General features: G+C 41.3%; 1 protein-coding gene across 2 annotated transcripts in view; it reads left to right on the forward strand.

The window, feature by feature from the left end:
* The first annotated feature begins 696 nt into the window (after positions 1-696).
* Positions 697-14567, forward strand: part of EPC1 (enhancer of polycomb homolog 1) — a 59559-nt gene continuing 45688 nt past the window's right edge. Inside the window, exons 1-2 of one of the 2 annotated variants that reach the window (XM_053359762.1) lie at positions 697-997; positions 1700-1891. In XM_053359762.1, coding sequence (XP_053215737.1) covers positions 938-997; positions 1700-1891 — 252 coding nt within the window. In that variant the 5' untranslated portion in view covers positions 697-937. Of the gene's footprint in view, positions 1892-14567 lie in introns of both variants that reach the window. The other variant, XM_053359761.1, reaches the window with a different exon arrangement.

The raw sequence follows: 14567 nt of genomic DNA on the forward strand, positions 1-14567 counted from the left end.
TAAGCTAATTTAAGTGAAAACATTCTGGCTTAAGCAGTTTATAGCTTGCATTAAAAAGTCACAATTCTTGTGATCAAGAGTAGTCTTCAATGGGGACTATTTTATAAGTAGTTTGAGGCTTTCTAATAAAATACCTTTCACTGAAGTAAACAACACCCATGAGAACTCAGTTGGGAGCATTGCAGGTTCTGGAGAATTGGCACTTGAAAGGTGTCATATCTAATGTTTCAAGGTTTGAAATAAATAAACAATATTAGTTGAAGTCATAAATACATATAGCATATACACAAATAATTATACAAAACACTTAAGACACAAAGTTCCATGTTTGTACTTTTGTAGAGAGTCCACATTCATAATAACTTGCCTTGTTTAATTAAATATATCCTCCCAAAGAGTGAAACGGGAAATGGAGGGTTGGGGTTGCCAGATTTTGTTTTTTCTCTCTTTTTTTCTTTGTTAGGCCAGGCGTTTCGCCTTCATTTTTACCAGCACACAGAGACTGAGTACCTGACTCAGCTCGCAACTGAAGATACACAGCATCAAATTTCCCAGCCCACTTAATTTGAAAGCCTGCCAAGATAGGTGAAAGACCTCATACATATGTAAAGCAGGAAGTTCGGATTACACTGCCATGTAAATTTCCAATGATTGATGCACATTTTTAAACAATTTTTAAAAATCCCTTCAAGATAGGACCGCGTCTTCTCAGAGCCCCTCGCCTTTCCTGATGTCATGGGGAGTTTGGATTGGGCATTGTACTTCGAGTACTGATTTATTTTGGATTTCTACCACTTCCCGGAGGCCGCGGGGGGAGAAGCACGGTGGGAGGATCCAAAAAAACTCAGTGCCACAGCCATTTTGTTTGTGGGCAGCATGGTAGAATTCTGTCAGTCAGTATAAGGAGGGGATTTTAAACATTCTTTGTAGAATAACTATGCCTACCACAATGGATGTATCTATTGAAATTAATATTCTTGGCTCTCTGCCTATGACGGTAGGTAAGCAGATTTGTGAGGGGGGAAGGAAATCTTTCCTACTGTTGCAGCAGCCCCTCAAATTCTGTATCAAGGAGTCATGGATTTTTGTTCCAGGCGTGACTGGCTTTTTTAGGTGATATCATTCAGGCAAACTCATTTCTTTACATTAAAATAATAATAATAAAAATGGTTCTAGGTTCCTTGACCGGGGTGGGGGCGGCTAGGCAATTGCCTTGTTTCACAGTTGGACGTGATTTTAGAAGAAATAATTGAGGTGGGAGGGGGAAATGGCCCAGCCCCCCTGTGTGGATTATTTTTGTGCGTCTCTTTTCTTTCCCTCTTTTCTCTGCACCCCAAGGACACGTTTATATGTACTGAAGGAGACCTTTAATTTTTTTTTTGTAAAGCTTTTGTGGGAGCTCTTGTTTTGCAGTGTCACACAAAAAAATGTGATGCCTATGCTTTCGGTGGCTGGGTTTGGGGTGTGTTTTTAAAGCCTGTATAAAATGGCACACTGCATTTCTGCATTTTTTCCAGGCTGCAGAAGGGGGAGAGCGGGGGATAGTGCAGACTGTGGAGGGACACTGCCCTCCCAACCAATCAGAACACGCCTGTTTGCCATTACAAAGTTGTTAACCCCAGAGTCTTCTGGCTCCTGCCGCCTCTTGCTTTTAATCTTCTTTGGATATTTCTCTGGTTTACCCAAACGCCCCCCACAGATCCCGAGCAAAAAGCCTCCGGGATCCGCCGCCGATCCTGGGAGAGGGTCTCCGTGGTCGTTTGCAAAGGTTTTTCAAGATGTTCGGGGATCCTTTGGCTGCGTGGAGGCGGCTATCTGCAAGCGAGAAACTATACACAACCTATTTTCTTCCCGTCGTTGTGAGGAGGCAGCTGTCTGCTTGCCTTTCGAGGTAAGTTTTCCCCAGTCTTTCAAATATGTATGTTTATATTTTCTTTTTCGCGGCAATCGGCTAGCGCAAAAAGAATAATAATAATCATGTTCCTTAATGTTGATGAATCCAATGTAGGCTTGTTTCCCTCCCCCCCCCCGCGCCACCCCCACCCCGAGGTCTGAGCTCTCCTAATTAAGCACACTAAACGTCGTCTCATTATTTCTGAGTATTATAAAACTATCTTGCTTTTCTCCCTAGGCGTGACTGTATTCTAACTATATATTTGTACTTTGATTTTTTTTTAATTTTATGGCGCCATCAAGAACTCGGATATTTTCAAGGTGGAGTTGGACTCTCCAACGTTAATAATAAATACGTGCGGAACAAAATATAATACAAAGAGAGAGAGAGAGAAAAAGAAAGAAAGAAAGAAAATGTATTGTTTGTAATAGGAATACCCTTTAAGATATTAGTGGTTGTGACTAATTAGGGGGTGGGGGTGGTTTGGCTTGGTGTAAAGTACTAGAGAAACTGCCCTTCGTGTATTGAAGGAGGGTATTGACATAACTGGGTTTTTATTAAGTTATGCCTGTTACTAAACATTGGCCTTTTTTATTCGCCAGTAAGCTGCTCTTTGGTCACTCATCTCAAAGCATTCTTTATATAAAGGTTCCTAAGGAGTATACCTCATCTAGGTGTCGTGTTCTTCTTTTGAGAAGGTGCATTTGGGAGACATTTTGTAATTTTTGGCATTTTTCTAGGCGATTTTTTTTTTTGCACACGGTGGGAAATCTTTTTTGTTTTGTATTGATCTGTGTTGGTGGCGCTGTGGTGCTCCTAAACAATTTATGTTCGTTTCACCAAGAAAAGGTGGGGGGAAAGGTGGGGCAAGATTTGATCTATTGTATCATTTCCTCTTTTCTTCTAACGAAATGAAGCCTACAACCTTATACCATACTGTGCGTGTGTGTGTAAAAATATAGATAGATAAAATATTAAAATCCATATACGTGAAGTACAGTGTACACCATAACAGACATGTCGTCACAGTCCTTTGTTGTTTTGTGAGACTAGAGCCAGGGTTTGGATTTTTCCCCCTTGCTTAAAAAAAATCCTCTTGAGGTATGTGAAGAATTATGCCATTCTTTAATAATTTTTATCCCTTCGCCAGGATTATTTCTCCGTGGCTTAAAAGTGTGTGTGTGTGTGTGTGTGTGTGTGTGTAGTAGGTTCATATATGCCTATATAATTTTATTGTGTTATATATTCATTATGCGATAGTATTTTTCATAATTGCTGGTACAGCCTTAAAAGCCCTAATTCATTTTCCCTGATTTAGAAGGTTAAAAAAGCATTGATAGATGAACTACAGATTAGGATTGGCCAATTTCTTTCAACTCCAGCAAAATATTTTAGGAATATTCAGATTTATTTGTATCAACATGGAAATTAACTGGTGCAAGACACATATGGCATAAAGCTTCTTATAAATTTCCAAGTAGTCTTCAAACTATTTTAAGTGTTTGTGTATATATCACATATTAAGAACACAAATATTTAGCATCCCCTGCAAAAATCTTTATTGTTCATATGTAAACAAAAAGTGGTTAATGTGATGCAAAGATGGCTGGGAAGATGTAGTTCCACATGTCAAAATCATGAAATAAATGGCATTATCTTATAAATGCATGGTTTTGAAATGATGAAAAATATATTAGAATACGCAACAGGTTAGGAAATCTACTAAAGTATTGTAAAGGAATGTTTTAATTTTCTTTCTTTAGGAATTCTTCAAGCTAGTACTCTGAACTTCTTTGTATTAGAAATTTAGGTATGGAATTCTTTGGCACACACATTTAAACACAATAATCTTAGAGGACATTGCTTTTGTATATGTGTCTGTTGTACCACAGATATTTATAACATACACCTCAAGGGAATGTGTTCTTTCTTAGCCTTGAAAGAAATCTCTTTACAAGGAGTTTGATGCTGCAGAAGGTATCTGAAGGTTTCTGAGTAAATTTGCTTAATAAAGAAGAGGAAGGCAATTTAGTTAGGTAAATAGCTTTTTTAAAAATCTACATTTGAGCATTTAAGTAAAAAATTTATCAGTTATGGGCAGATTAGGAACAGAAAATGCTTTCACTAGTTATGGGCCCTACTGTGGAACAACAATGGTTCCCTAAAAAGGCCAATCATGGATGTACTCTTACAGATCTAGGAATGCAACTCATGCAGCCTCCATCTCAATAAGATGTGGCAGTGCAGCACATGATTGCACCATACAGTGCTACAGACACCTTGATACATGGGTGCATTCTATGCACAGCTGCTGTGAAATAAGAGGCATATGAATGTGCCATGGCTGGTAGTCGTACAACAGCTGTTATCTGTGTATAAGTAGAGACGACTTCTTAGTCCTTTCTGCATTCTGATAGGAAAGTATCCACATCCATTTGCTCACAATTGCACTACATGTAATAAGGTGGAATTTTGCTGTTTGTTATACTTATGTTCCTCCAAGGAACTCAGAGCAGTATATGGGGAAGCTCCATGTTTGTGGCAGAACATACGCTTTGCATGTGTAAAGGTCTGAGGTTCATTCCTTGCTACTTCCATTTAAACATTCTCAGTTAAAAGGAATAGGAAATACCTTAACCGCAGATTTGGGTCACTCTAGTGTGGTAGTGAAGGGACGCGGGTGGCGCTGTGGGTAAAACCTCAGCGCCTAGGACTTGCCGATCGCATGGTCGGCGGTTCGAATCCCCACGGCGGGGTGAGCTCCCGTCTTTCAGTCCCAGCTCCTGCCCACCTAGCAGTTCAAAAGCACCCTTAAGTGCAAGTAGATAAATAGGTACCGCTTTACAGCGGGAAGGTAAACGGCGTTTCCGTGTGCTGCGCTGGTGCTGGCTCACCAGAGCAGCTTCGTCACGCTAGCCACGTGACCCGAAAGTGTCTTCGGACAGCGCTGGCTCCCGGCCTCTTAAGTGAGATGAGCGCACAACCCTAGAGTCGGACACGACTGGCCCGTACGGGCAGGGGTACCTTTACCTTTAGTGTGGTAGTGGCCATTTAAATCAAATGCTGCCTGGTTGTTCTCCAGTTCATCCATGGGTATACCTCTTAAATACTATCCTCCAATAAGTCGCCCCTCTGCGGATATTGGCGCAATGGGTCAGTGCATCTGACTGTCAACCAGAAGTTTGGTGGTTAGAACCCACCCAGGGACAGCTGTGGGCAGGATTCTTGCATTGCAGGGTGTTGGACTAGATGACCCTCGGGGTCCCTTCAAACTCTATGATTCTATGATGTATTGCTACACCCCCTTTTAGGTGTAGTTGGCTGGTGCCAAGTGGCATGAGCTGGGTGCCAAACTAGATTTTCTTGCCACTGTAGCTGGAAGGGAAATCTTCTTACTTATGCAGCTTATACATTTGTGCATTTTTATAGTATCTATTTAGATTACTGTAAGTCAACCTTGCAAATAAGCCCACAGAATTTACCACCCGGCACCATTTTGTTGAACCCATGGGAAGCATGGATTCAAACCACTGTTGAACTATGAAGCTGACTGAGTGCCCTTAGGTGAGCCACTTTCCTCTGCCTAACTTCAGAGGGTTGTTGTGAAGTTAAAATTGTGCTCTTCACCTTCTGGGAGGAAGCAGAGAATATATAATAAATATTTGTGGTTGTTTTGTGGCACCCTGATGGCGTATAGATGGAAGAAAGCCCAACTGCCACAGTTTACAAATCATTTTTACTTGGTTGCCTTTTACCAATTCTTCGTTGCCACAGACAATAAATTTACAGTGACTCTGTCTACTACTGGCCATGTGCTAGGTTCTTTACAGAATATAACGGACATGGTGCTAATGCTAGTGAAGTCAATAATGAAGGAAGGGAGTCTTCAATATGACAATGAGAAGTGAGATTGGGGTAAGGGAGATTCCTAAGGCAATGCAAGAGCTGATATGATGCTGGGGCAGTTCAGAAAAAAAGAGTTTAAGGAGTTTAACACTTTCCTGAATAGATGAGGTGGGCATTCTTTCTTCAGCATACGAAACATGACAGAAAGTATGAATGGTATCTTCAAAATGATAATGCAAGGATCCCTGAGTGAATGACTTTGTGCAGCGCAAATCAACAATAGAGACCATATAACAGAAGACAGAGAAGTGGCAATCTAGAGGAAACTTGACAGCTAAAGAAAAGCATGCTGATGTAAGGGTCTGAGCTAAGAGGTGACCTTGTGTATAGTTATGGAGAATACTAGCTTAATGAAGATATTCTGAATTATGTGGAGATATTGCAGAAGGTAAGACCAGGAAGGAGAAGTTTCAGCATTTTTGCTTGTTTAGTGGCAGGGCTTTGCCTTTCCATTTGAAGAACCACAAAACAGCCTATACACATCTAGGATTATGGAGTAAAGCTTGTGATCAGTGGATGCGACTATTTTGAGATAAATTTGAACCCTGCTACTTTAGCTCTTAGAAAATAAGCCCTGAGCAAGACATGAATGAGTGATATCTATGAATAGTTGAAGATCGTTTGCTTAGTCTAAGACAGGCATAGGCAAACTTGGCCCTCCAGATGTTTTGGGACTACAACTCCCATCATCCCTGACCACTGGTCCTGTTAGCTAGGGTTGATGGTAATTGTAGTCCCAGAACATCTGGAGGGCTGAGTTTGCCTCTGCCAGGTCTAAGATACCAAGTTTGTTTGTTTTTGCTCATCGCTCAGCTGGTACAAAGATAAACTTACGCTTGCTACTGTTTCTGAAGATGAACTAGTTCTGGATAATGAGAGTATGTAAGGTCTGAATCTATGCAAGTTACTTTCAAGTAATGGTTGTGTTGCTAAAACATACATTTTGCACCTGTTTTGAGGTGTGGAACAGAAAGTGGCAAGGAAAAGAATATCTTATCCCATTCTAAGCTTGACAGTGGTTAGTCCTAGGTATTTGAGAGTAAGTGCAGACTTACTTGCAGGAGATGAACAAAAGGTAAATTACAAGAGGCTTCACCCTTTCTCAGGATTTAGCAGCCAGAGGATCAGGTGGTACCCAGGGCATTGGTTTGCATCCCATGGTCATCTTGACTAATGATACTGGGTAATTTAACTGAGTAGCCCATAGTTAAGTTACAAGAATAAGATATATTGCAGGTCTGTTTGCATTCATCTCATTAATGTTTCTCTACTATAACCCATTGTGCTATTATGTTTCTAAGCTGAAGAGCCTTGCTGTGCAATCCTACGTGTTGTCTACTTACTACTAAGCCACACTGTGTTCATTGGGATTTACTTCCAGGTAAACATAGGATTGCAGACTTAGACTTTCTAGGCACAGAGGCTATTCTGTATCCATACTGTAGGCTCACCTCTACTTCTCTAGGCCGTAGGTCTTCAGCCAGTGGGTCAGGACCCATAGGTGGGACATAGCAAAGTTGTTGCTGCCATATTGGATTCCATCTAAGGCTGACTAGACCAAAGAGAGCAGTACAAGTGGGGTCTGAGCTAGGACATGTTGAGACACTTATTTTATAATTTTTCATGAGGGCTGCAATGTGGCAGGAGAAAGGCATGAACCATTTTTAAATAAGATACATATTTCCGGCCAACCACATCTCCCACCTTTCTATATCTATGCCTCTAGTGAGAGACCTCTCTATGGAGCAGCAGGGGGACTCTGTTCACTTTCTAGTCTATTTTATGGCTTTCTAGACTTCTCCTACAATTCACTTCTCAGCTAAGATTAAGTGCAGAAATAAACTGCTTTTCATTTGGAAGTATTGCTATGGTGAATTGCCGTTTTAGGATTAATAATGTGCATTATTAATTATAACTAAAAAGTGAAAATGTGAAATTGGGTCCCATGTTATAGATTGTGAATCAAAGGTAGATCTTGCATTTGAAGGCCATTGCTCTACGCTGTCCTGGTAGGTGTCTCTATATGTGCGCGCGCACACACACACACACACACACAGAGAGCGCAGTGGATGGAGGAGAGAAACAGGGCTCTCTTGAACTCTAGGAGCTTTTGTGACCATAGTGTTGTATGCAGTAAGAAACTGTTTCCCCAGTAAATTTAACTTCATACCTATCAACACTGTGTGGCAATATGACATTTTATTCTCTAAGCACTTGGTTATGTGAGATCATTCTATGACACTTTCTAGTCAGCTTCTGCTTAACTACCTTGAATAATTTTGTATAGTCTTTAAGATGGCTGCAAACGTAGAAGGAAAATAACCCATCTGTTCACATTCAAAGGGCCTCAAGTGCTTGTGTGTGTTTTTAGGTTAAATGAGTTAAAATAAAAGCATGAAATGCTTTGATATTTTTAATTGCAGGTAATCTTGCAGGTAATCAAGTACTATGTAAGGAGCTTGATTAGATTTTCTTCTTCCATATTTCCATTAACTACAGAATCTTGTGGAGCAATGTACAGTAGATCAATGCACTGCACATTCTGATTGTTTTTTAAAGGACAATTTTGTATCTCCACGGCAAGACTTACAAATTCTGCAGAAAATCTTGCTGGTTCAGGGAGCCTGTGACTTGTACTGCTATTAGTCCATTGATTCTGACTTAGAAATTGGTTGCCTGCCCATAAGCCCCTCTTGTCCTTCTTCCTACCATTCCACCTGGACAGCACACTATTCTTTGCTATTAAAAATCCATGTTATGTAGAAATTCTGAATAAAGCAAGGAACATATTTATACACAATGATCATTTTAAGTGACATTAATAATACCAGGCTTCCTGGGTAAATAACTGGGAGTAGGATGGGATGTAGAAAAATAAAAAGCCCTAGATATCCTCCTTTTCCACAGAGCTCTGTTTGCAGTGTCCCATTGTGATGTATTTTCAGGAGTGTTAATACTTGAAGACATAATACATTTTTCAAGCTCCTGCCATACATGAAAGTGGCCTAATTCTTTAAACTGACTGAGCATCCATTATAATGAATTCATGTGAAAATTGGGCCAACTAATTGGGAAGTAAATGAGGGAAAGCTCGGAGACAGAAGACTTGTTTACAAAAACCCTTAATGTACTGGTTGATTTGTTAGAAACAGAGGAATATTTCCCTAAGTGGTTTAATTCCATCTATGGCCATCTTCTTAGATGACAGCAAAAATATAATGATTGAGTATTCTTTCATGTCATTTCAGCTAACCTTAAGAAAAACGAAATGACAAGGTAAGAGGAAGAAGGGTTGACCTCTCACATTGATTATGGTGTTGATATTCTCAATTCCTGGTTGGATGAATACATTTTCATTCAACCAAGGTTTGAGTCAGTTATGTAACAGATGTCCAGAAAGGATATTCAGACATAGCATAAACTCATTTTAAGGTTCAAAATGGATGCAAAACATCCACACATTTTTGTTTCCTATCCTCCCTATCCACTTTTGGTTTCCTCACCTCCTTAACTCCCTCTAATAGTAAACTCAGTGGGTAAGTGCTATCAGAGGTGACTCAAAGTTGGAGCCTCTGAGAAACAAGAGAGGTGTATTGGCAGGCTCTGGAGAACCACAGGGGATAATTTTAAGGGGGTAGTCTAAGGAAGTGACCCCCCCTCCTCAAAAAAATCATCCTAAAGAGGACTGAGCCTACACAGTAGTACCACTGAATGTTGCTTTTCTGTGAGCAAAGCAAAGGAATTGAATGGAGTGTCCTGGGAGAGGGCATAGCAGGCTGTCTGGAACCCTAATGGAGATGCCGCAGCATGTTGTTGTAAGTCCCTTGCAAACCTTTCCAAACTCTACAAAGGACTTTCCTTTCTTTAGTTCAACCTAAACTTACCATATAATAGCCAGTGGTCTTATCCCCATCTTGTATAAAAATAGGCCATTGGCTCAGACCAGAACTCCAGCTAATCTGGCATTTTCTCAATAGCAGCCAATCAGAGACTGCCAGGAAGCTCAACAGCAGGGCATGAAGTTAATAGCTATCCTCTATTTGGTCTCAGCAGTTTGTATTCAGAGAGACGGCCTTTGAACATGGGGAGTCAATTTAGCTTTTATCGTTAATACACGTTGATAGACTATCCTCTCTGATTTTCTCTAATCCTTTTTAAAAACCATCTAAGGTAGTAGCCATTGCCACTTGTTGTAATAACTTAATGCTGTAAAATTGTGAAATTAATACAAATCTTGCAAAAGATGTAATATTCTTTACAAGCCCTCACATATCCTACATCTCTGATTATATGATATGATATGTCTTATGTGTAACTTTCTGTTCGGTAACAGCCACGGCATTTGAATAACCCTAGAACTTGCTTTCCTAGAATTTCTGCATATATATTCAGTCTTTTGGTCCTGCCTTGCAAATCCTGTTCCTTTTCATTTCAGTGTTTCTGAGCTCATTTATCTTTCTTCCCTTATTTTGATCATATTCTGCCTAGCATAGTGTAAATACTAGTATATTCCAGGGCACATGGTCTTAGGCACAGGAACTTTGCTAAAGCAAAGCAGATCTGAGTCTACTCAGTTTGGATGAGAGATCACCCAAGATCCTACATGCATCACCTTCAGTTCCTTGATGGAAGAAGGGTGGGATAGAAATGTACTAAATGAGAGGTTATATGGGCAGCTTCATGCCCTTTTTACTATAAAATGGGATTGAAACAAGATGTGTCTGCTTGTATGTCTGTACAGTGTTTACATTTAGAAAATGTGTTAAGTATGTGTCAAGATTTTCAGTCTGTTTTTGAAGAAAGAAGTGTTGGTCTTAGTCGGCAAGACAGTGTATTTGCATGTATGACCCAATTCACAGCCAGTCTTTCTTCCCAGGAACATCATAATACAATTGTATACAAAAAGCAGCTTTTTGCTGCAACTTAAAAACGCATAAGTCAAAAAGCAAGGCAGTACCATTTTGACATAATTCACTACTACCAAAATAATGCTTTGGAAATTCTTCCATCTTGCTGTCATCATACGCAAAGGAGAACAGCTTTTAAATTTATAAATCTATTTTTTATGTGGAGAGCATGCTATGTGCAGTGTAGTAACCCCTTTCCCCAATATATAGACTTTTCCCTCCTCTATATAACAAATCATTGTGTCAAATGAAACATGAAAAAAGGAAAAAGAAACACAGGAATGCTTGGCAACTAGAAAATTCTTCTTTTACAGATAGCTAGCTGAACCATGCAGTGCACTGGATCTCACCACATGGAACGGCACAGCATACTCCAAGGGGGAAGGATCAGGGTACAAATGCACTAACTGGTAGTGGGCTCCATGCTATGGTACAAAAATAGGCTTCTGGGGTTCTTCGGAAAAAAACTTGACTATGAACAGGAACTTACGGTTCTGAGAAGGATACTGCAGCTTCAGTGTGTGCCCCAGGTGCAGATGCACCAACTGGATGAAAACTGCTTGTTGGATGGAGTGATGCACATCACAGGAATCGAGCAGTTCTGGTGATTATTATAGAACAACTGCACTACTCTCAGGTCCTTGGGCAAGTCACATGTGTTTGGGGACCAGGAGTAGGGAGGAATAATAACTCCCTCTCTGTACCCAGCAACACAATCAGATAGAACAGAAGGTGGTTGGCACCGGGATTGCACAGGAATAAATACATCTGGACTTGATGTAGAAGATGGTATGATGGCTGGCTGTAAAGTGTGATGCAGGTACAGGGCTGCTGATTGAAGCTAAATGTTCAGTAGTGGAGGAAAAGGCCAAAGATGCATTAGGGTGAACAATGGTGCTTGAGATGGCTGGGTTCACTATAGCCTCCTGGAAGTAACCCTATAGAGGAAATTCTTCTGAACCGGCCACTTCAGCCTCCAAGGAGCTGCTGTACACAGGAACTTCTGAAGATTATGAACCAGCTGCCCCAACAAAGCTTGCAGTAGATTCTGCTTGACTAAACGTATCTGGAGATTCATGGCTTAGATCTTCCATTGCCTTGCTCTTCATCTTCGTTGGAGGAAAGCTGACCTGGCTCTTCAAAGGGGAATGCACTTGGTGATCACCTTGTCATTCAACCTCTTGCAGGAGCTGGAGCCGCTGCACCTTCATTGCCATCATTATCAAAAGCAGGAAAAGTTTTGAGGTCTTCTTTGGCTTCACAGAAAGTGGCGGCTTCTTCCAAGTCCTGAAGTGCTTTACTTTCCCTGGTTTGACTCTCCAAACCAGGGTCCTCTACACTGCAAGCATCTATGATTGTACCTGTGTTATTTGGGCATTCCATATTTCCTGCCAGGGTGCTGTGGCTGGTAATGCTCAAAAGGAATTTGAGTGTAAGCAAATAGGGATGCCCAACCTAAAGCAATATTGCCGGGAAAGAAAGCAAGGAGGGCCCATGTTGTATGTTCTTTGGAACAATCTCTGTTGTCTCACATCTATAAAAGATAAAGGTACCCCTGCCCGTACGGGCCAGTCTTGCCAGACTCTAGGGTTGTGCACTCATCTCACTCTATAGGCCAGGAGCCAGCGCTGTCTGGAGACACTTCCGGGTCACGTGGCCAGTGTGACAAAGCTGCGTCTGGCAAGCCAGCGCAGCACACGGAACGCCGTTTACCTTCCCGCTGGTAAGCGGTCCCTATTTATCTACTTGCACCCGGAGGTGCTTTCGAACTGCTAGGTTGGCAGGCGCTGGGACCGAACGACTGGAGCGCACCCCGCTGCGGGGATTCGAACCGCCGACCATGCGATCGGCAAGTCCTAGGTGCTGAGGTTTTACCCACAGCGCCACCCGCGTCCCTCTCACATCTATACCTCCTCTTAAAAAGGGCCCCCCGCCCAATGCGGGAGCTTGTTGTAATGGCTACAAATTCTCAGCTGATACAACCAGCTTCTTCCCTAGATCCTCATGGAAGACCGTGACATTATGGTCCTCCCCCAATGTCTTCTATCTATGTGTGATGGTATTTCACACCAGACTCCAGGCATGCCTGGCATGCGTCTCCTAAGTTGTAGTGGTGTCCCGTGAATGTTATGTGCTGCACTTTAGAAGTTCTTTATGGTCACTCAACAATATATCATAATCTATGTTGCGATAGATTGTTGGGTCCAGCACCGTTAGAACTTTGTGTAGAATGGGGCTGTTTGTAGCCTCCGAATGCTGCTTGGAAGAAGCATGGCAGAGACTCGTCCTATCCCTAGCTATGCACTCGCTCATAACTGCATTAACTGCTCAGCACACTTCCTCTGCACAGCTATGTGTAGTGCCTGTACATATGCCTAGGCCAAGAAAGAGCAGCACAAACACTCTAAGGAAGAGCTGGAGAGAGAAGCCATGCCATGTAGCATTTCCTTATAATCCACAAAACAGACTCGGAGAGTTACCTGTACTTTGAGCTGCAGTCCTATGCTCAGTTATTTGAAAGCAAATCCCACTGAACTCTGTTAGATTTCTTCTTTTGAGCAAACATGCACAGGATTGTGCTGAAAGAGTTTAGCCTCCCACTGGAGAAAATGTTGTGGAATATGCAAAATAATACGAATTTCTCAAAAATCTGTTGCTTGCTAAGACAGAAATTTTATATATTATTTGACTGAACTCCCAAGTAGATATCCATAGTGCCAGATTGTAATTTAGCAAAAAGTGAGGGAGGCATGACTTTTGTATATTTGTGATGTTATTAAAGCATATGAAATGCCATTTTATTTTTTCATCAAGCACTTGCTGAATTTATGACTTAAATATGTGCCAGATAAACCCTGTTAGAGATTTCCTCTCCCCTTCCATCACTGGTGTTATTCGTGGAAAATTTGTATGCATCATTTGGCGCAATTCACCCCCACAGAGTGATAGTAGAACAACTTCCCCTCCCAAGAATATGTATTCTGTACATGCAGCTGCTCCTTAAAGCTCTCCAAACGCTCCAAGTCTGCAGTACAGTCGTACCTTGGAAGTCAAACGGAAACCGTTCTGGAACTCCTTTCAACTTCCAAAACGTCCAGAAACCAAAGCACGGCTTCTGATTGGCTGCAGGAAGCTCCTGTAGCCAATTGAAATTCCTGTCAGACGTTCAGCTTCCAAAAATAGTTCGCAAACTGGAACAGTCACTTCCGGATTTGCAGCGTTCAGGAGCCAAAACATTTGAGAACTAAGCTGTTCAAAAACCAAGGTACAACTGTATTCATTCCTGTCTGCTGTGGTCTTGCAATCCATGCAGAAAGTGTTTCAGTGCAAATGACTGCAGAATGTAATTGGAGGCTCCAGATCAAATGTGGAAAAAGACAGTATTCAAGTAAGGTCTGAAAACAAACCAATGGGTCCTGATAGGTGACCATCTGTTGACACCTAAAGCATTCCCCCAAATCTGTTCAACCTGTTGAACGGGTTTTATTTATTGCACTTTGAACGATAGCTGGTAGCTTGCATGTGAAGAAATCACATGGCTATTAGTACATTTGTAGCCTTGCACAGATAGATAGTGAGTGGTTGTGTTTTATACCACCTGGCCATGTTTTCCTAGTGTCTTCTAAAACATTTAGTATTTATACCTACTTTTCTGTTAATTTACTGTATCTGACCTTTGCCCTCACAGCATTTAAGGGTCTACAATGACTATTGCTTAAGTTGTAAAGTCGTTTTTAGTGTTACAATAAATACCAAATTCCTCAGGCCAGTATGAGATAGATTTCCCTTCTCCAGTCAACCCTAACAGAATGTCCACACTCAGAAGGAAATGTAAAGTTTTGGAAAAGTTGGGAATGGAA

This window comes from Podarcis raffonei, chromosome 12, assembly GCF_027172205.1.
Source record: "Podarcis raffonei isolate rPodRaf1 chromosome 12, rPodRaf1.pri, whole genome shotgun sequence".
Classification (NCBI taxonomy): Eukaryota; Metazoa; Chordata; class Lepidosauria; order Squamata; family Lacertidae; genus Podarcis; species Podarcis raffonei.